This window comes from Ictidomys tridecemlineatus, chromosome 4, assembly GCF_052094955.1.
Source record: "Ictidomys tridecemlineatus isolate mIctTri1 chromosome 4, mIctTri1.hap1, whole genome shotgun sequence".
In the NCBI taxonomy this organism is placed as follows: Eukaryota; Metazoa; Chordata; class Mammalia; order Rodentia; family Sciuridae; genus Ictidomys; species Ictidomys tridecemlineatus.
In genome coordinates, this window is record NC_135480.1 from 58252434 (window position 1) to 58275308 (window position 22875).

At 40.7% G+C, this 22875-nt stretch overlaps 2 protein-coding genes across 9 annotated transcripts in view; one reads left to right on the forward strand and one right to left on the reverse strand.

Moving 5' to 3' along the window:
• The window catches only part of LOC101955567 (tripartite motif-containing protein 5), a 184037-nt gene extending 182599 nt beyond the window's left edge, over window positions 1–1438 (forward strand). For both annotated transcript variants that reach the window (XM_078046590.1, XM_078046589.1), the window contains exon 7: window positions 1202–1438. In XM_078046590.1, coding sequence (XP_077902716.1) covers window positions 1202–1317 — 116 coding nt within the window. In that variant the 3' untranslated portion in view covers window positions 1318–1438. The remainder of the gene's footprint in view (window positions 1–1201) is intronic.
• On the reverse strand, window positions 746–18371 carry Trim34 (tripartite motif containing 34). Of its 7 annotated transcripts, none has more exons than XM_078046574.1 (8): window positions 18090–18366; window positions 8767–9255; window positions 8145–8240; window positions 7306–7536; window positions 5099–5121; window positions 3588–3688; window positions 3259–3285; window positions 746–3016 (listed from the first exon to the last, which is right to left on the reverse strand). In XM_078046574.1, the coding sequence occupies exons 2-8, from the start codon at window positions 9214–9216 to the stop codon at window positions 2457–2459; spliced, it is 1488 nt and encodes a 495-aa protein (XP_077902700.1). In that variant the 5' UTR covers window positions 9217–9255; window positions 18090–18366; the 3' UTR covers window positions 746–2456. The 7 variants fall into 7 exon arrangements, 5 of the variants coding, with proteins under 5 accessions (XP_077902700.1, XP_077902701.1, XP_077902702.1 ...); XM_078046575.1 differs by having other exon boundaries at window positions 18017–18366; XM_078046576.1 differs by lacking the exon at window positions 18090–18366 and adding an exon at window positions 17196–17304.
• Window positions 18372–22875: the final 4504 nt, after the last annotated feature.

The following is a 22875-nucleotide window of genomic DNA, read 5'->3' on the forward strand; positions in this document are numbered from 1 at the left end:
AGCACCACAGGCAAAACAAAGATGTTGTGTCCGCCAAGAACTAAAAAATAAATATTGAAATTCTCTCTTTAAAATAAATATATATTTAAAAAAAACAAGGATGAGGCAGAGTATATAGAGATTTCCAATGAAAGAGAATCACTGTGGAAATAGAAAAGGATATCAAATCAGATTTTTATACTATGTTCACTTACAGAGATTGTTACTATTTCTTTTAAAATCTACATATGATACCGAAGCTGGTCCAAAATAAAGTGGGGAAAAAGAAGAGAAATAGGGAAGAAGGGTGAATTCTATCAAAATAGAAAATTATTGGAGTAGTGGAAAGGGATTTATGGGGAGAGAGGAGGAACAGGATAAGGGAAAATGGTGGAATGAACCTAAGTTTCCTATGTACATATATATAAATATACCACAGGGAATCTCACCATCATGTATGTCCACAAGACACTAATTTTAAAAAATACTCCAAGTAAATAGCAGGAAGATCAAAGTAGAGAAAAGGGAACAGGGGAGGGAAGAGGAAGCATAATGGAAAGTACTGGGGACTGAATTAAATTACATTACATGCTTTTATAATTGTGTCATAATGAATTATAATGTTATGTGTAACTAATATGAGCCAATAATCTCCATATGAAGAGCAGTTTGTATAATGAAAACATATTTATGATGCAATGAAAAAATTTAAAATATTGGTGATTCTTAAGTTTTTCTGTTTCTTGAAACAAATCAACAACAGTAATACTTAAAGTATATTAATATTTATTTTCAACATTATTTCATCTCACATAGGAAATGGACATCTAGATCAAGGCATATGTGCTAGGAAACGTAGAAGTTATTGCACACATATCATTTAATTACTACAATATCACAATGGGGTAAATCTCGGCAAATTTATTTCCAAAGAGAAACTGAGTCCAATTAATTTAGTTAACTTAGTTAAGGCGAAGTAGCAACACCACTATGATAATGAAATTCTGACTGAATTCAAAGCTCAGGTCTTAAGGATCCACAGCATACACATCTGTCATCTGCAAGAAGCACCCTGGCCTGAAGCAGTTCACCCTGACCTGCTCTTGCTTCATTAATGGCTACAGGGATTGAGCATTTCAACTTTTCTTGTACCTAAGGTTTTCCTATAATGCTATAGGATCCTTTGACCAGCATCTCCCCAGCTCTCCTTTCTACTCCACAGAAAGAAAACAAAAGAAGATGCATAGAGTGGCAACTAACAATAGAACACTCAAGTCTTCTACTACAAGGAAAAGCCCTAAATACCAGATGGTTGTCCCACATTACAGTTATATCTAGACATGGCTCCTTATATTGCACAGACTATGGAAGCTCACAGGTTTGTTTTGCAGTCTTTAAATGTATTTCTTTTAATAAAAATAATACCAGCCTCAATAATAAAAAGTTTTATAAAACAAAACTAGAACTGAAGTGGTCTTAACAGCAGACTCTGGGTATTTGGAAAATGAAAACTCAGAAGAAACAATTATTACTATTCTGAAGAGTGCAAACTGGTGGGGAGATTAACAAAGACTAAATTTTCTGTAATCACAAATGCATGTATTTAGTTACTGTTACGTATAAGACACTTAATTAGGCATTTTATATTTATTGACATTTAGTTTCACATAATCTTAACTAAGGTACAGTTTGAAATCGCAATTTGTATTTGAGAAAAAAGAACCCTAAAATTTATTTACCATTACACAGTTTATTACAGAGGAAACAGGATTTGAATTAAATCCTCTGAAGATGACTCTTCACTCTGGGTAAATCTATAGTGGATGTTTTTCTCTCCTCAACTCCCCAATAAACCTTGGGTATCCTGGGCAAACTGACATTTGCTCAAAGACTCTTCAGTTTTTTGGTCATCCTGGTCACAGGAGTGATTTGTGTGGATTGTTCTAAATGACACAAATGGGTGGCCAAGAGGCTTTGCTACTCTCTTCAGATCAGTGGCAGGGAAATATGGAGAAATGGGAGGGCACGGATATTTTAAACAATGATCCATCTTTATTTTGGTGCCAGAGATTGAATCCAGGAGTATTTAATCACTAAACCACATCCTCAACTCCCTGTTTTTGTTTTTTAAATTTTGAGACAGGATCTTGCTAAATTGCTGAGGCTGGCTTTGAATCCTATCTCAGCCAGAGCTCCTGGGATTACAGGAGTGCCACCATGCTCAGCATAACAATTCTCCATCTTTACAAAGGATTTGATGTCTATCTTTGAGAATATGAGTAAGAGTAAATGCATACAAAAGCATCTCTCCTAACTCAAACCAGATACATCATAGTGTAGCTCATCTCAAGTAGAGAGGGGAGACCACACGGATGAAAGACCACAAGATGAAAGGTGCAGATGTAGATGTATTCAGAAACAGGAGAGGAGCCTCTAGACAAGGAATCCAAAAGTAGGAGATGAGGGAATAAGAAAATTCAGCAGTTTGGTAGGCACAGTGTCATGGGGGCTGGACATTTATAAAGATTGAAATATGCATAAGCAGGCTGAGAAAAATAACATTTAGAGAATTTGTAGATGAGTGACCCATGGTTTGTGACGTTGAGAAATGAGACTATGCCTGCTTCATAGTCGAGAAAAACCCCAACACGACGGGGAGGAATAGCCATAAAGAGGGCCAACATCTTAGGATCAGAGCTGGAAGAATCCTCAAAGACGATATACTCAAAGTTATTCTGTAAACCTATAACCCAGTAGCCGTACTTAGGTCTGTATGTGGAGGACACATTTGTATGATTCGCGTCTTTTCTCTCAGCATACTTTGCAGAACGTTTTCTACAGTGTACTCCCAGGATCCAGCTGGTCTTTTTGGATACATCAACTTCCCAGTAATGTTTCCCTGAAGAGAAATGTTGGGAGCTTAAGATGCCACAATCGTAACGCTTAAGTGGCCAAATACACACGCTTGTCACTTGTCTCTCATCTTCCGAAAGTGCAAGATTCAAATTTAAGTTGCCTGGATTCAATGTTAAGTCCACTGCAAGGGAAAACAAAAAAAGATCAGTGACAGACATGGAACAGGTTTATCTGGTCTCACTGTGAAGAGGGCACGTGGGAAATGCACTTGGAGCAAAGTTGGGTTGATGGATTGGGGGAGGGGTGGAATGCTAGAGAAATGTCTACGTGAGACCACATGAGGCTCAGATGATAAGATCTCATTAAACACAAGCTTCTGAGGTGATCCAAATACAGTCATCTGAAGACCCTGCAACTTCTTACCCCAGTGGCATTGGGCATCTGTTAGCTCTGAAATGAGAAAAGATGCAATAATTTTGATTAGAAGCAAAGAAAACTAGAAGCACCAATATCTCTCTCTTATCCAAAGTAGAGGCAAGGGAGAGCATATGGTGGAGCTGTGAACTGCAAATGAGAGGATGAGCCAGACGCCTGGCCATTCTCCTTCACTCCTGATCATATCCTCTGTCACAGAAGACCCTTTCTCTGACCTCCCTCCTCTCTTCCATCCTCATTCTTAGACTAGACCTGCTACCCTTGATGCCACAAAAAATCCTTATCCGTACTCTGTACTCTTTCCCTGCTCTACTGACCTCTGAAGCTCTGCAGCATCCCCCTCAGATCTGGAGCACGGAATACAGTCTTCAGCTTCTTGGAGACAGTTTTTGGCTTCTTCAGAGTCCAGATCTCACTCCTAGGAATGACAGAATATCTTTACCCCCACATTTTCATCTTGTGTCCCGCCAACACCACTGCCTTCTTATCCTTCCACATCATGGATACCTCTTCCCTAAAGAACCCAAGGGAAAAAGCTTCGAAAGTGGAGCCAGAAGAAATACACTGTGTGAAATATGCTCCCACGTACCCGCTGTGTGACCTTGGGAGGATCTATACCTCTTGAAAGCAATAGTTCCCTCTTCTGAAAATGGAATACTTGATACTTCATGGAAATAACTCAAAATTAGATGAAGTAATGCATAGAAAAAGTCTCTGCTACTTCTGAAAAAGTTACATGATATGGAAAAGTCCTCTCACTTCAGTGGGTCTCTCTGGGAGGGCCAGGTACGTGGATGCCTGAGCAATCAACAGTGAAGCTGCAGGTCCTGGTTGTGACTTGGGTACTCTGTGTGTACCAGTCCAGAGCCTGAATCCCAGAGTCCACATTAGAGATTTCAGGTTCTATGGGGAAGTTACAAACACTTGGCAAAGAAGCTATGATTACCGAAGTGAATATGGTCAGAATTTCTTGTGTTTGTGTAGAATTTGATGCCACCAGGTGGGTTGGCAACCACAGACACAAGGACTAAGTTTTTTTCATATGAGTTTCTAAAGCAAATAAACAAAAAAAGATTAATTATTGGCAACATGGGTCAAAACCACTAACTCCAAGGCTTGGTTCTTTCTTAAGAAATACAGTGAGGACTGTATAGTTCTGATTCCTTCTATTCCCATGTAAGAAAATAAAATATAAGAAACTGTCCCTTCCAAGTGTGGTGGTGCATGCCCATAATCCCAGAGTCTTGGGAGGCTGAGGCAAGGGGATCTCAAGTTTGAGGACAGCCTTGGCAATATAATGAGACCCTGTCTCAAAAGGGCTGGGGTAGAGCTCAGTGGTAAAGCACCGTTGAGTACCTGAGTACCTGAGTACCACCCTAGTACCAGAAGAAAAAGGAAGAAGAGGAGGAGTGGGGGAGAAGAGGAGGAGAAAAAAAGATATTCCCTATGGTCTATTTTAGGACTTGACAAGAGTCCTTTACGCGGTAAGACAGCACTTGAGAAATAAGGGACCCAGAACTGTGTGCAGGGACCAAGGGTAAGTGAAATGAGGGAAGTCTCAGGAGTCCTAGTGTGGAACTCCTTACCCCTAATAAAGTTTCTGACCCTAACTCTGAACTCCAACCACCAAATTCGCCAACATAGAATCTGTTCAGTTCTCAGTAGATATGGAACACTCAGAGCCTCACCTATAGCCAACAAGTGAAGATAATACAGCATCCAAATTTCCCTGACATGGGACATTTTTTCATTCTGACTGAAATGTCTCTAATGGCTACAAACCTTCCTTTATAGTATAAAAGCACTATTCTTTGTCACCCATATGTACCATTTCATGATTCCACTTGTGTCCTAGGAAGAAGAGAAAATATAGAAATCAGATCATTATTATCCAAAGTACATGTATGAAGACACGAATTGGTGTGAATGTACTATGTGTGCAACCAGAGATATGAAAAGTTGTGCTCTATATATGTAATAAGAATTGTAATGCATTCTGCTGTTATATATAAATAAAAAAGAGAAAGAAAAAAAGTATTAGGATTAAACTGGGGATAGTGGTTCAAGCCTGTAAACCAAATGATTTAGGAGGCTGAGGCAGGAGGATCTCAAGTTCAAGGACAGCCTCAGTAATTTGGCAAGGCCCTTAGCAACTTGGCCAGGCACTTTCTCAAACAGAAAATCAAAAGGGTTGGGGATAAAGCATCCCTGAGTCCAATCCCCAGAACCAAAAGAAAAAGCTTTAGGCTTACAGCAGGATTAATGAAAGAAAGAATAGGCAAATATGAAAGAAAATCAGACAAATCAAAACAGAGTTCTTTAAAAATATCAACAAAATGAACATGCCTTCAGCTAGAAATATGAAGAAAAACAGAGAGGAGATGAATTGGTAAAATTAAGAATGAAAGATGGGACATCACTATTGACCTCACACAAATTAAAAAGTGTAAGGGATTTGGGGTGTAGCTCAGTGGTAGAGAACTTGCCTAGCATGTGTGAGGCCCTGAGTTTAATCCACAGCACCAGGGACAAAAAAAAAAGAATTGTAGATTATAAACAGTTCTACATCAATAAATTAGATAACCTAGATGAAATGAACAAATCTTAGCAATACAGAAACTACCAATACTAATTGAAGAAGACAGAAAATATAGATAGATACAAAACATGTAAAGAAATTACATTGGAAGTCAAAGACTTTCTATCAAAAAAAATCACCAGATGATTTCATTGGTGAATTCTGCTGGAGACTTTAAAAAAAAAAAAAGTCAATATTTTGTGATAGTAAAAGCAAATGTGACTCCATTTTATTTTGTGACTCCATTCTGTAAAACAACCATGCCAAGTAGAAGGGTCATGACTGGGGCAAGATGTTCTTTTCCTTTTGCTATAGAAACCTTTAAGAACATGGAACTACCTAATGGGGCATTGTTTCTGTAACTAGGGTGACTGGGCTAACTGTGATTGGTTAGGCTTCCCGCCACCTGACTGCACTGTCCTGCTTCTGTAACCTGGCTTGCTTGCATTGGCTAGACCCCCAAACATCCCTTTTGCAGTTTTCAGGCTTATAAGGAGCGCCCTTGCAATTGTTTGGGGCTGATCAGGGGAACAGCTTTATGTTCTGGTCAGTCGCCACCAGTGTACTTCAATAAAGACTTGATGGGGGGGGCAGGGGGGTTGGGGTTGTGGCTCAGTGGTAGAATGCTCGCCTGGTGTGCGCAAGGCCCTGGGTTCAATTCGCAGCACCACATAAAAATAAATAAAAATAAAGGCATTGTGTACAACTAAAAGAAATAAATACTAAAAAAATCTTTCCTTAAAAAAAAAAAAAAGACTCGATTCGATTATATGTGAGTGGTCTGGAAGTCAGTTTATGAAACCCCAGGACAAAGCTTTAACTAAAACAATTTCACGAATTCTTCCAAAAAACAGAAGAGGAGGAAATACTTCTCAACATAGTATCTGAGGCCAACCCTACCTTGATACTAAAATCACACAAAGATATCACAAGTTAAAACAAAACAAAACAAAAAACAATCCCCCAGCCAACATTCCTTAAGATAGACATAAAATTTTTCAAAAAGCACTGAAAAAAATCAAATCTAGGAAAAAAGTCATGACTACTCTAAGCATGATGGGATTTAATTCAGAAATGCAAGTATGGTCAGCCAAGAAAATGAATCAATGTAATACTTCACATTAATAGAATAAAGAATAAAAACTGCATGATGATCCCCAAGGAGGCCAAAAAAAAGTACTTGATAAAATTTCACATGCTTTCAAGATAAAAGCAAAAGAGGAAGGGTTAACAAATTAAGAGCAAAAAGGAGCTGCTTTTTCCTGATCAAGGGCATCTACAAAACCCTAGCGCTAGCACCATACTAAATCGTCAAAACCTGAATGCCTTTTCCCCAAGATCAAGAAAAAGGTGAGAATGAATGCCTTCATCAAGCCTATTTAACATAGACTATTATTAGCTATAAAAATAAAGTAACAGGCTTGTTTCCAGAACCTCAGATGAGGTGATTCCTCTACCTGCAGTAGCTCCAGTGTTGACCATTGACTCCGACGCTCTAGATCTGAGAGGAGCTCTTTCACCAACTGCTTCTGATAGACCAGCTCATCCTCTGCTTCTGCCAAGCTATCCAGTGTCGTCTTCTCCTCCCGATCCAATCTTTGTAGCTCTCGCTCTTCCTCGCTGTCCAGGATTCTTCTAAGATGATTAAATTCCATTTGTATCCTTTTTCTCTCAGTCTCTACCTGACACTGTAAAGATAGGCAGAGAGAGAGAGAGATGCAATGAGTCTGTTGAGGGTCTACGGTGTAATATATTAGGAGCCAGGAGGCAAACATTTTTCAGGAACTTCGAGCCATGAGTATAGAAGCAGGAGAGCAATTCTGGGGGAATTGGTTTTTATTTCTCCCTACTATTTTCCTTTCAGTACCTACTAAAGCAGTGTCCTCAGACAATATTTTCTAGGCCCACACTCATTGGGGCTTGACTTGTAAACTCTTACCCCGGATACTCATGACTACCCATTATCATGCTCCTCATTTTTGAACCTTGAAGAAATCTTTGGTCTTTTGCCCAGTGCCCTCCTACAAAGTGTAGGAGCTTCAGTGGAAAAGAAAAAGGGAATACAGTATTCTCTAGGCTTCTGCACCATGCAGTCCATCACAGTGCTCAATTTCAAATATTTTGTGTACCACGACATATCCGCTCTCCAGCCCTCCCCCACAACAAGAAACTAGTCAAATGGCTGCTGGATTTATTCTGAGTCGGGGACAAAGAATGAAGGGGCTCCTTGGATTAAAACTAAAGGTCCTGCCCGAGTTTCCTGTGTAAGAATCTCTCAGGGAGAGTTTTCTCCTGCCTTCCAAGAAGTGATCTCTTCTTGGATATCAGCTTCCAACTTCTCAGCTTCTTCTTGTTCCTTCCCCAGCCTCTTGAGAACTGCTTGGAGCTTGTCCTGTGGGAAAGGAATCACACCAGAATCAAGCGTAGAGGTTTCTCTACCCTTGGACAGAGGATGAACCTGGATAAAACCAGGTTGACCTCAGAAGACAATAGAGTTTACAAAAGCTGTGAGATTGATGATTAAAATCTATGACATGGGAGGAAAATTGGAAGTGAATGTATTCATTATTCCTGGGGGACAAAAATGATAATGATCTCACCAACAGCACATTCAACCACATTCAACCCACAATGTTCCCCCCATGATCATCCTGCTAAGAGGAGCAGTTACAGCTAAATTTGAGAAAGAATCCTCTACTTACAATGAAAGGAAGACTCACCACCACCACCATCACCACCACTACCAAATCTACTCTGGCTAAGACCTTAGGATCACCCCTTATGTAAATGAAGGGAATATACAGACTCCAGGTATTAGAAACTGAATGTAGGGTCAACATGAGTAAAGAAAAATGGGAAAGTGAGATTTCTTACTCAGGACCACCTTCTGCCCTTTCTCTCTCCATCAAGGGACCCACCTGACATTCCTTGGTCACTTCATCCATGAGTAATGTTCGGTGCCCACGGTGCTCTTGAGAACGCTCACAAAGCCAGCAAATTACCTTCCTATCCTCCACACAGAAGAGTAGGAGTTTCTCTCCATGGCGTGCACATAAGTCTGCATTTTGCACAGTGCTAGGGCTCAACTTGACTTCCCTGAGTCCTTCTGCTACGTCAGCTGGAGGCTGATTAGCTTTGGTATTTCCAAATAAGTTCCTGATACTACATAGGAAACATCTGTTTTCCCCTCCTGGGCTGGTCACAGACTTCTTGTTCCTAGAGATGCATCTTTGGCAATAGCTATGACCACAGCCTAGAGTCAGTAGCTCTGTTAAATTCTTTAGGCAGATGGGACATTTTGCCTTTTCTTGTGTGTTCACCAGGGTTTTTGAAGCCATCGCATTTCTTCCCTGGCTTCCTCCGGTCATAACTCCTGATGCTTTTCTGATGTAAATCCTTCTGGATGACTAGGCAAATTAAAAAAGGATGGTGTTAGAATGGCAAGAATAAGGATTCTAACTGTGCGCACATTAAAGACTGATCAAGACCACACTCTAGAGGAACCAAAAGAAGGAGAGGGGAGAAATCAGAAATGAAATTCAATGGCCCAGTTGAGCCACTGATTCCCCAGGGTTTTTGTTCTTGATATTTGCATGGCTTTTTATATTTCCTTCAGCTCTCTCCTTACATGGTTCCTCATTAGACAGGACTGGTCTAACTTATCTATTGAACAGCAAATGCATCACTGAATGAATGCACATTAGCCATCACAAAATCTTATGTTTGAATGCTTGGCACCCAGTGCAGCAATATTCAGAGTTGGCACTTTAAGGGAATGACTGGATCATGAAAGCTTTGACCTCATTACTGGATTAATCCATTGATAGCTGAATGAACCACTGGAAGGTGGTGGAAACTATATGCAGGTAGGGCTTCGTTGGGGAAGTATGTCCTTGGGACTTAACTTGTCCCTAGATTTTCCCTCATAATTTTTGTCATCTTTCTGGATACCATGAGCTGAGTAGTTTTCCTCTGCAATGCCTTTCCACCTGCCTCACCTGGGGCCCAAAACAATGGAGCTGGCCAATCGTGGACTGAAACCTCTGAAATCATAAGTGAAAACAAGCCTTTTCTCCTTCATCTTGTTATGCCTGGTATTTTGGTCAGAGCAACCAAACATGACTAATATAATACCCAGTTCTAAGTTAGAGTAGAAGTAGAGGAATCCAGACCAGTCTTGTGTTTGTAGGCAATGGGATTTTTATCTTGGTCTAAAAATATGTCAGGGATGTTGACAGGAACCTAAAGATGTATATTTGTAGGTTTGGGGAGATGGTATAAATAAATCATATTCATCTCTGATAGCTAAGAAAATAAATTCCAGTGGGATAACTGTTGGTCAGAAGAGAGATGTCTCAGTATTGTAAAGGGAGACCATAGCATGGATATTTTAATCCATATTTATATATTTGATGTGAGTTATTTATATATTTATTCACCAAAACAAATTATCACTGAAGATAAATTGTCTTCAATGATTAAAATCTAGAAAATGGATTAAAATCAAAAGTCCAAAATTGAACATAAACAGATAACACTGGCCATAATAAACTTAGTGGTCAACTAAACAAGACAGAAGCTAGTTAAATAATCTTTTTTTTTTAACACTTATTTTTTAGTTGTAACTGGACACAATATCTTTATTTTATTTATTTATTTTTATGTGGTGCTGAGGATCAAACCTAGGGCCTTGCACATGTTAGGTGAGCACTCTACCGCTGAGCTACCATCCCAGCCCCTTAAATAATCTTTAACAAAGGTGTAAAAGTATAAAATTACAGGTACAATAAGCACTACTATACAGAGGTATATGCTTTGAAGAAATCCAATAATGTGCCGAAGGGAATATCCAAGATATCCTCCTTAAATGGTTAAAAAGTGAATTGAAAGCTGAATGATGAGAAGGGAATGTAGAATGAGGAAGAGGAGAAATATTTTTAGGTAAATGGAATCACATTGGTAAATGCCCTGTGGAAAGAAGACAGCATCTCAAATTTCAAATTGCAATTGTGGCTGGTGGGCAGAAAGTGATAATTTGCTTTGCTGAATGAATATATAAATAACTCACATCTAACAAGGTAATAAGCTAGGCCTTTAGCAATCCCGCAGGACCTGGCTATCTGACACTTCCCGAGTGAAGTGAAAGTGATGATCTATTTCCAAAAGCAACACCCTCTTTCCATCATTGGATGGGAGGAAGGAGGACAAGTTGATGGAGGAAACAGAAGCAGAAAAAAAAAACTGAAGAAATATGATGAGGTAAAAAAAAGAAGATTGGGAATTAAATTGGACATGTGAGGGAAGAAAAGGATTATCCCTAGGCATAAGGTCTTACTTCCAATACAAAGGACACTGGGATTACCTGCTCCTATTATTTTCTTTTTTAAATTATGTTTTTTTTGGCAAGCACAGACCTTGTTTTCACAAAAGAGTTGTGATATATATATATGGACCCCTTAGGTCCTTAGAAACTGTGTTCTGACTCTAACAAGATACTCAGTATGTTGGAATGAGGTTTATGTAAGCTACATTAGTTTACATATACTTGTAAACTTTCCAACACATATAGTTGTTCTCTTTAAAAATGAGCTTTCGTGGGACATGGTGGCCCATACCTGTAATCCCAGCTGCTCAGGAAGTTAAGGCAGGAGGATGGAGAATTCAAAGTTAGCCTTCCGCAACTTAGCAAGACACTTAGCAACTCAGTGAGACCTTGTCTCTAAACAAAATGTAAAAAAGGGCTGAGGATGTGGCTCAGTGGTTGAGCACCCCTGGGTTCAAGCCTCAGTACCAAAAAAGAAAAAAAAAGAAAGATCTTTCAACAGAGGGATGGAATCCTTTTTCATCATTGTGAGGATCATCTCTGTGCTGGATGCTGTATGTCCCTGCCTGTATCCCCTTGTTAATCAAATGAACTTGGATGTATGTGATGTGAACATGTGTGAGTTTCCTCTTCCACAACTTTCCACCAAGATGTTCTGCCTCATCTGGGACCCAGAGCAATGAAGTTGGCAGTCTGTGGAATAAGACTTCTGAAACCATGAATGCTAAATAAACTTTTCCTTGGGCTGGGGGTGTAGCTCGGGCGGTGGCGCACTCGCCTGGCTGCGGGCGGCCCGGGTTCGACCCTCAGCACCGCATGCCGGCGGGGATGTTGTGTCCAACGAGAACTAGAAGATGAATATTAAAAATTCTCTCTCCTCTCTCACTCTCTCTTTAAAAAAAAAAAAAAAAAAAAAAAGCTTTTCCTACTCTAAAATTGTTCTTGTCAGGTTTTTTGGTTAAAGCAATGAAAAAACTGACTAAAACAGTCCCCCACAAAGGTATGTTCAGCTGTGTGAATGTGACTTTATTTGGAAATAATATTTTTGTAGATGTGACCAAGTTGAGGTCTTACAAGATAGGATGGGTCCTAAATCCAATGGCTTGCATCCTTGTAGAGTAGAGAAGGGGACACACAGTCACATAAGGAAGCAGAGGCAGGATTTGGAGTGATAAAGCTGCAAGCCAAAGAATGCTTAGATTGCTAGAAACTACTGGAGGTTAAAGGTATAAAACAGATTCTCATTTATAGCCTCCTGAAGGAACCAAGTCTACTATGAACTTGATTTTGAATTACTGGCCTCCTGAACTTTTGAGAGAATGAATTCCTGTTGTTTAAGGTAATCTAAAATATGGTAATTTTTACAATAGCCCTAGGAAACTAATACAGTTAAAAAGGTTTGAGCTGGGTGCCATCTATAATCCCAGTGACTCAAGCAGCTGAGGTAGGAGGGTCGCCAATTTGAGTCCAGCCTGGGCAACTTGGTCTGTCTGAAGATGTAGTTCAGTGATGGAACACCCTTGGGTTTAAAACCCAGTACTACCAAAAAAAAAAAAAAAAAAAGAAAGAAAAGAAAAAAGTTTCATAGTGTAAGACCTGCAATATGTGATAACCAATAAATACCATCTCCCAGCTCTTCAAAAGAATCATGGAGCATGATGAAAGATGTACAGAGATATTTCAGGCATAGGGACCAACTTGCTCCCTCAACCTCATCCATAAAATGAACCTAATAAGAAAGATTAAAATTGGGCTGGTGGGTTTAATCTAGACAATAGTCCAATACTAAAAGTCATCTAAAGGACAAATGCTGTTAGGTCCTGGCTATAGTAACTACCTATAGGTCATACCAGGCTCTCATGACTAGCAAGATTTACATGATATATATATACTCACTTGTTATGACTAAAGCTATGAACTGATCATATATGTGGGATTCTCTGTTATCTTTGCTTCCTCTTAGTATCTTAGGAGGAAGTAGTGGAAAATGCCTCTGCCATGGAGCTGTGACCACATCTCCACAGCTGGGCGACAAGTTGCTGACAAAGCAGCTGCCACCTTAACAGCCAAAGAATGAGGAAGGTACAGAGAAGTCAGATTCCCGCATGTGGGCAATGACCTCACTGCTGCCTGGGAGAAACCCAAGCCCAGCAGCATTCAGGGAAGTAGAGAAGAAAACATGAGCGGCATCTTTCTGATAGAATTCCCAGGTCACCTGACTACTGTGAGTTAGGAACTCCTGAAAAGTAGGAACTCCTGAAACAGAGATCTCTGAAATAAAAAGGTTTATTGGGTGCCATTACAGATGCTGGTCAACAAGAATCAGTCCCAGGACAAGTTCCCTCGGCCACCTGAACAACGAGGCTAGGTGGCAGTTGGAAAAATGTCTGCCAAATCTAAGTCAGAGAATTTTATAATGAAAACTGAAGGCAGGCAGAGAGGGGTTATTTACACTGAATCTACATGGGTTATTAAAAAGAAGGGCGGGCTTACACCACCTTTGGGGTAGGTGGGCAATATGGAACCTTGAAGGGTTGAGAGGATTTAAGGTTTTAATTGTCATGAATGTAAAATGGTGCTTTGGTGTTTGTGGCCTGTAGCTTGTAACTAATTAACCTCCTTGCCACCTTCTCTCTCTTCCCACCTCCACTCCACTTTGTAATTAAATTTAGGGCACCTCAGAAGTCTTTCCTTATCACTACATGGGCGTCAAGTGATTGCACCCAACACTTGAGTCTTCCCCTACCATCTGCACTAGTGTAAATGCAAACTATGTCTCTCTTCAGGTTAAGTAGTAAAATTAGAGTGTGTTTAAGAAGTGAACTTTAGGGAAGACTGTCTTTTGAAGTTTTTAGACAGTCAATGAGTTCCCAAGTCACTTTTTACTATGGTACCATTTTCAATTAGCAACCCCTAGTATTGTCCTTTCCTCTTGTCTAGTCCAGTAGGATAAGTTGAGAGGAAGAAAACACTTTAACCACGTCCACTGCCACCACACTGTTACAAGCCACCTGTTTATTCTGCCTGGGTTCCAGAAAATTGTCTACTGTTCCTAATACTTTCATTGTCTTTCTTACTGGGCTCTCTTCACTGTTTTCTTAGGATACTGACTGCAGGAAGCCTCTTAAAAGCAGATGACAATCAAGTCTCTCCTCTGCTCAAACCTAGCTTTGATGATGGTCCAGTTAGGGCTAGATTATACCTCCCCTTTCCCAGCAGCATCCCTCTGAGCCCACCTGCTATTCTCACTGCAAACTCTTGCCCAACCAACCCTGTCCTACTTTCAATGTCTGAGAAAATCCTAGCCTGTATTAAAAGAGTTTAAATTCCTCACATTCTTCAGATTCTATTCAAAGTTCTCCTTACAAGGAGGGATAGATGAAAAATTACTTAAATTTGAAAGGCCTTTTTCAGGTCTCTTTTGAACCCATAAAACAGCACAATTCACAGTAGCCAAGCTGTGGAACAAATCTATGTGCCCTTCAACAGATGAATGAATGTATCTATACATATAGATACATACATAGCACATGTTTATGTATATCATGCTAAGGGAAACAAGCCAGTCTCAAAAAAAAAAAAAAAATCAAAAGTCAAATGCTTTATCTGATATTGTAACAGTGGTCCCTTCACCTTCTGAATGTAGTCCTCATTGCTCTAAGGCTGTTTTTGTTTTGATGTTTTTTTTCTCTCTGCTCTTCTCTCCCCTTCCCTAACAAGATTAGGGAGAAAGTGTTCTTTTCTTCCCCTAGTTAATTGCCCTTGAACACACCCACTATAGGAAGGAGATGACTGCTGAGGATCTGAGAAGTGAATATCTTCCAAATTAACAAGTGAATCCTAACAGGCCACCAGGGTACCCTGGGACCCTCTACCAGAGCACACCTGGAACATAACCCTTGAAGGATTCCTTTAAAACCCCACAGCCCCTCCTGAGCAATAGAACCATAGCCTTTGGGATAGAAGTTCCCTGTGTTTCTCCTTTGCTAGCAAAGCAATAAAACTTCTTTTTCCTTTTTCTCAAAACCATGTCCTCATTATTAAATTGGCATTGATAGGCTTTGGGGACAGGGACTGAGCTTTCAGTTACAATATGTGGAAGCTAATCCAACCTAGTGGGAGATAAGATCAATAGAGTAGACAAAGTGGACTGAAGAAGAGGGAGGAGGTATGGGATAAGGAAAGAACAGTGGAGTGAATCTAATCTAATTTTCCTATGTTCATATATGAGTATCCCACAGTGAATCTCACTATCATGTACATTTTGAAGACACTAATTAAAAAAAAAAAACTAAGTAAATAGCAGAAAGATCAGTAGAGTACAGGGAAGGGAACAGGAAAAGGGAGAAATAGAGGGAGCAGAGAAGTACTGAGGACTGAATCACAACAAACTTTAATCCATGCTTTTATAAATTTGTCAAAATGAATCCTAATGTTATGTAAAACTAAACAGAACCAATAAAGAAAAAAAAACAACCCTGTAATATCGGTAATTTTGTATCTTCTATCTTCTTATGTGTGTATAGACACACACACACACACACATATATATGTATATATGAATAATATATTTTGTATATTCTTATATATCTTCTTGTATATTCTATTAATAACTTATTGTTTGTTTTCATTACCTAACTAGGATGTAAGCTCCTATATGTATTTCATATTTATTAAAAGTTGAATGGATGGGGCTGGGGATGTGGCTCAAGCGGTAGCACGCTCGCCTGGCATGCATGCGGCCCGGGTTCGATCCTCAGCACCACATACAAAGATATTGTGTCCACTGAAAACTAAAAAATAAATATTAAAATTCTCTCTCTCTCTTTAAAAAAAAAAGAAAGTTGAATGGATGGTTACTGAAGCTTTTCACATCAGCAACCTGCTTTAGTTTCTTCAAATTGAGCTTTTTGTAACTAAGTCAGTCCATTTTGGCCTGTATCTTGCTAGATCAGCATCTGGGCAGAAGCAAACCCTCCCCAGGAGTTAGGCAGACTCATAGCAAGGCAGGTACAGTCAACTCTGAGAAGTGGGAATGTGGGACAGCATGGTGGGTTTCAGAATGCACCTATCAAGGCCAATTGCTCACAAGTGAGCCTCAAATGGGAAATACTCAGGGTCAACAGACAGCAAGTTGATTAGCAAGACCATTGCAACTTTAGGTTCTTCCTGAAAATAACCTACTCTTGATAATTAGCTCCGAGCAAAGAAAACAGTAATAAATGGAGGTAACAATCAATGCAAAGGTGTGGGGTAGGATTTAAAAAAAAAAAAAAAAAGAAGGAGGACATAAAGGAAATGAAAATTTAATTCAGAAGTTCCACATACCTTTCCAGGCTGTCACTCTCTAAACCACCTTTTGTCTCACAAGCTTGTCACTCCCAAATTCCTAGGAAATCTCTACATCTTAAAGTTAAACCTAAATCCATTTACTTGTGATGACTATCTTGAGCACTGTTAATTACCCCCTCCACCAATAAATGGATTAGGTAAAGAGAGAGGGTATTTTGAGAAACCTGTAATTTTTTAGGGGGACTTTCCTGCACTATGATATTGATCAGATAATAAAGACTAGGTCAGTATGAGGATCCTAAGACTGACCAGACTGCTATAATCTCCTTGAGATCACCATACTGATATCATTCCTACATACCTTCCCTTTTCCACTTCTCACAAAATGTCCTTTAAAAAGAGCTGGGAGTCCCAAAACCATCTCTTACTGTAAAAGTGACCCACATTTTCCCTTGAATACCTAACCCTTCCTAGTCTCAATAAATATTTGTGCCTCTACTGACACCTGCTGAAATTCTTTTCTATCACTTATACCAAAGACCCCGCTGGTCCTGAGCACAGTTCCCTTCTCTCTCTGAGAACCCCTTGGGACTCTCTTCTGGTTATATCTCTTTTCCCAGGATAGGTGTGCACAAGAGAAAGATTGATGAACAATTTCCAAGGCAGGGGAGGATATAGGATCACATGCACTTCTGAAGTAAGAGTAAGCAAGTCAGGTGAAGAGGCACACACCTGCAGACCCAGCTACTGAGGCATGAGGGTCCCAAGTTGAAGGCCAGCCTGAGCAACCTTGCAAGACCCTGACTCAAGAGGAAAAATAGAAAGGGCTAGGAATGCAGCTCAGGGGCAGAGCACTTGTCTAGCATGCCATGCTGGAAGCCCTGGGTTCTTTCCCCAGCACTGAAACAAACATCAAAATAATCAATTGTATTCCGAGAAAAACAAGAGACTGGAGCTCCAGGACACAAAATAAAAAGGGGACAAAGAAGCAGACAGCAGTCAGGTCATCTAACCAGCTGTCCTGGGGTAGGCCAAGGGCTAGGGACAGGACAGGAAGCCAAAGCCTCTCCGTGGTTGCCAGGAGGCAGGTGAAAAGCGACATTCCCTCTGCCATGGGCTGTGTTCTATCTGCTGCTAACAAGTTCAGCTCAGGAGCTTGGGCTTTCACAAATACAAGGTCCCTGAAATACAGGGACCCCTCTCCTCTGAGGAGGTACAGTGGAACACAAATGAAGAAGCCTTCTGTTTCTGTCTTTGAAAAACAGAGGCCAAGGAGATTCCATTTTTCCTCATGAGGTAGAAAATTAAACCTACAGAACAGGAAGGCTGTTTAACAGGGATGGACTTGGCCTGGAGAAACAAGCACTCCTCCAGGAAATAAGCAAGACTCCTCATCACTCTCCCTTTCAAGGCAGTTAAGACTGTCTGCACTCCTGACTTCCCTTCAGAGCAGACCAGTCTCTGAGCAGGAATTAAACTCCCTCGACGGACTTCACTTAGTACTTTCCTCCCAGGGTCTCCCACCCTCTGCCCCACCAAGTCTCCCCACACACCTTCAGGCCCCAGCAGGGAAATCTCAACTCCTGGTTAAAGTGGTGGAGAAAAGTCAGGGCAGGATTCACTCACCGCAAGCTGCTCAGCTGCAAGTAGTCCCTCCCTCCCAAAAGCTGGCTGAGAAACGAAAGTGAAATTCTTGGGGCATACAGGAAGAGGAACAGGGAAGAAGTTTCTGGGCCAAAGAACCTGTGGATCTTCTGGCCACTGGGGAGAGGGTGATGGATTAACAGTGTTTCTCCATGGGAGAAAGAGAAATGTTCACTGCAGGGAAATTCTCAAACTCCAAAGAGATTTTTGGTTGTCATAACAGAGGCTGCTACTGGTGAAGCCAGAATTAGACAGGCAGTCAGCCTAGGTAGGTCAGGCTGGATCAAGGAGGCCAATTTTGAGTGAGTCCTGGAAGTTGGAGACAGTCCCAGAGGGATTGAAATGTTAATTCCTTCAGAGCCCTTCTTTCACCCTTATCAAAAACCTACCCCCCCCCCCCCCCCGCCTTAATCTGTTGCTAAGGTAACCTGTCCCAGCAATTGCCCCTCCCTACAGGAAGCTATCAGCTGTTAATTAGTGAGTCCTGAGTTGCTCCATCCAGCCCTTCCCCCTTCAACCCACCTGTTTCCCACCTTTTGGCCATCCCACCGAGCATTTCTGGGCCTAGTCTGGTAAGCTGAAAAGAAGGAGATGAAGGGAAGAGGGCAAGAGAACAAAGGATACCTAGGTCATATAAAAAGGGCAGAACACCTTGTTTCTGGGGATACCAAGATACCAGCTATGGCCCCCTCCTCCCTCCCAGGAGAAATCTATGTTACCCAGCTTTGTATGCTTGCCTTGGCGTGGGCGTGCTTCTCTAAGGTTCAAAGTTCAACGTGTGAGGAAGCAGAACTGTCAAGGGCAGTATCCCTTACCCTGAGGGTAAGGCAAATCTCCTGGTTGTAAGGTAGTGCTTTCTATCTGAGAGATTACTGGAAGAATTGATTCTAAAAATGCCTCCCTTTAGCAGCTTAAAGAGAACAGCACATTTTAAACATCAGAGCGGTAAAACAGACTACTGAAAGTTACCTATGCACCTTAGGGAACCTGGGCAGCTTTTACTAATTATCCCATGCCTTTCTCTCAGTCCTACAACCTGAATTGCTAACAATCCTGACCCGAGGAGGAAGGGGAGCATCCAGGAAGGAATGGATGCAAAGTTGGGAGTGTTGTGTAGCCCACACAGAGGCAAATATGATTGGGGCTTTCCCTCAGTGCCATTCATCTACTGATCACCCTAGATACCCCTTAGGGCTGTCAGGAGGGGACTCAAGAGAAAGGAACCCTAGGAATATATCTGAGTGTAGCCCAGACCGGAATTCCGCAGTTGTTCCAAACTCCTTCCTCTACCTCCACGCATCTGAGGCAGATTGGGATTAGGGACACTGTGTACCTACGCCAATTGCTCTCTGGGCCTAGACAGAAAAGTTGGAAGCAGCTTCGGTAAAACCCAACATGCCTGCTCTGTATTGAAAAGGTGATTGAGAGCTGCCTAAGCCAGGAAACCTCTCACCCAAGTCTTGAAGTCTTGAAGTGGCTGCACTAATTGCATTTAAGTAGCCATTGAGTGCCCACCTTACCCTCCAGAAAGACATGGGGTGCGTGGAGAGGCGCTTACTCGGTGTAGAATCTTGGTTGGGAACCTCCAATATGTTACCTCTGTTGACAGGTGACGAGTCCTTGCTTCCCCAATGTTGAAGAATAACACCAGAGAAGCACTCCGAGGCAAGGTCAGAGTGGAAAATAGAAGTTTATTAAAGGACAGCAGAAAAGACTTCCCCCAGAGGAAGAAGGGGACCCAAGAGGTGGAATCCATTGAAGGCCGAATGTGTTCCCCTTTTTATAGTTCTTTCAGTGATGGAATGTAGGTGGGAAGGCCCGAAGGGTGGGGCATAGGTGGGCCTAAGAAGTAATCTGGGCAGGAAGGACTTTTGAGTCAGCATCTTCAAGTTTGCTGGAAGCTGTTTTATTAACACTTCTTTGGGATAGGCTCTGGGCCTTGGGGACATTAACACTCCATGAGTTGTCCCGTGTTTCCCGGACTCCATTAACATTCCAAGAGTCGTTCAGCTTTTCCCCGGAATTTATTCTCAACATGGCCTCCCTCCGTTTTGGGTCTTACTCGATATTATACCCGATTTACCTAACTACACTGACTACCTAATTTTAAATCTGGCTTCAACATGTGCCTGGATAACCTTGATTATGAAAGAAAATTAAGTTTTCTACATGATCCTTATGTGAATCAGGCTGAGAGTTACTGGCCTCTCATACTCACACTGGTCTTTTGGGCCCTAGACAAAGAGGAGTGCTTTGAAAATGAGGTAAGCTTGAAACTTCTGATGGGGAGGAATCTTGAACTGGAAAAGTCACCCTTCTTCTTGTATACAGGATTATGCAAGCACATTGTGATTTCATGAAGAGAATTTAAGTTGATGGATTCATTTTCTATGTTTTATTTGAGAAAATCCTTGCTTCCTTCCTCCTGAAGATCTTGATGCAGAATGAACAGTGCTACCTTTGGAAACTGCTTGACGAGGTATAGTTGTCCTTTGGGGCTCTTTCATAATCTCACTCATGCTTTAGGATCCAAAGAAAGTCCCAGGGAGAAGGACGATAACAAATTTGTTGGGAATTTAGCAACTGAAAAAAATAAAAAAATCTGCATCCAAAAAAGTTGGACATATGTTTTGGCTCACATTAATGGAGTCAAATATTATTCTCCCGTTCCAGTTTCTACTCCTTAGTTCAATATTGGTAACTCATATCATTTAGATAGTTAATCATTAGGCAGATTTGTTAAATCACTAGTTGAGATGTGTTTACTAACTAAGCCCATGAGTTCTATTAAAGCAGGCCAGACACCCCCACCCAGAAACACTTACCGTAATTAAGCAGAAACCCCCACCATATTTGTGGCATATAAGTTAGTTTCTCTTCTTATCAGAGAGCTTTTTGGCAGAACATCAGCCATCAGCAAAAATCTACAGAAGGCATTGTGGTTTGTAGCTTCCTCTTTGTTTATACATGTCAGGTTTGCAGAAAAAAAAAAAATGTGTGAAACTTCTGTCTAGAGTATAGAACGGAAAAGTGCTTGTCATATGAACCTCCCCCTCACCCGCTCCCCACCCCTGCTAAAATTGGCGTATAAAGTTCAAAGGATTTTTATCCTCATTGTTCAGGGGAGAATTTTTAGGCAACAGCCCGTCTGGACCCTGCAGTTAATAAGTCTGCTTCCTGAAAATTCTTCAGGTGTCCAGTGTCTTCTGTCCCACTTCACTGTGACATTCAATTTTTCATTCCTAGTTTGTTCATGCTGGGTGTGGTGGGTGGCACATTCCTGAAATCCTAGAAACTTTGGAGCCTGTGGTAGGAGGATTGCAAATTTGAGGGCAGCCTCAGCAATTCAGTGAGGTCCTAAGCAAATTAGAATGACCCATTTTCAAAACAAAAAGTAAAAAAACGCTGGGAATGTAGTACAGTGATAAACTGCTCCTGGGTTAAATCCTCAGTACCAAAAACAAAAATTATTTTGTTCAGTATTTTTTTTCCTCTATTTTTCTTTTAATTCATTTCTCTATTAATTCAACAGACATATAACCATGTCCTGTCTTTAGCTTCTGTTATCTTCTTAATTATTATGCACTCACAAATGTTAAAGGAAAAAAAAATTATCACTTTTGGGGTACCAACAGTTCCTCTGCTGCTTCACTCTCAACTGAATCATGATACTGGGAGAAACAAATGATCCAGAAGTAAAAATTAGCAAGTTTGGTCCATTCAAGAATCTGCAAGTATTCCATAGGTTATATTTGGAGCTATGGTTAAATAGAGAAGAGATTGAAAGAGGGGAAAAGAGATGTATCCCCAAGGCACAGAGAAATATCTGGGATTTATCTACTGACACCAGTGCAGAAGAAAAGCCTGGGCTTTCCCAGGTCCCTTTAGCTTGTTTTGTTCAATCCCCAAATTCTCCCAGAGCAGGATGGTACAGGGCTCTTTTCTCAGCTGGCTTCTGTTTGCAAAAATGCTTCAGAAGTCTGGAACTTACATATGTGGAAAATAATTTTATACATCTTTTAATTATTTTTCCTCCGGAAACATTTCTGATTTTTTTTTTTGGTTGGACATTTTAATTTTCATATAACTATTTTCCAGGAAGTTTCTGAAGCTTATTAGCACAGAACTGTACAGTATTTTTTTTTTAACCGTTTAATTATCTGTAATGAACCATTTATTTTTCATTTGCAATGTTATTGATTTGCTACTCTCTGTCTTCTTTAAAAATGTTTAAAATGTTTGCTTACTTAAACTAAAAATTATTTTAGTATATATTCTATCAAAAAAAAAAATGAAGTCTCCCCTGTATGGGGGGGGCGGCGGGAGTCACACACAGCAATTTAGAGACAGAAGGAGCTGGGATTATTTTTTTAAACTTCAAATTGTGCAGTTGTTTCTACCTGTAATACCAGCTAGTGATAATTTGAATGACTCAGGGGAAACAGCTGGGGGTGGGGTGGGGTGGGGTGGGGGGTGGAATGCGATGGTCTTAGCAGCTAAATGAGGAGGGGCACTAAGCAAGATGGTCACCATGAGAAACCAACTCCCACACTTGAAGAGAAAGCTGTCTTTACTTTAAAAGAGACACTGTTTCAAAATAAAATTTATCTTCAAAGTAGTTACTTGTTTCTTGTTTGTTTCAGTTAAAACTCTTTGGAGAAACTTACAAAGAACCAAGGCAAGGTCACAGGTTACGGAACCACTCATTTTTCAATATCCCCAAGAATATTTTCCAACACTTAGGATCTAGGAATACAAGTGTATGGTA

Coding starts and splice junctions, on each gene's coding strand:
- Trim34 (XM_078046574.1), bottom strand. CDS start 9,216: ATGACCGGAGGAAGCCAGGGAAGAAATGCGATGGCTTCAAAAACCCTG. Junction 7,537..8,144: donor AAGAGATCACTTCTTGGAAG/GCAGGAGAAAAC, acceptor CTATCTTTACAG/TGTCAGGTAGAGACTGAGAG. Junction 5,122..7,305: donor CAACACTGGAGCTACTGCAG/GTAGAGGAATCA, acceptor TCTTCTTCCTAG/GACACAAGTGGAATCATGAA.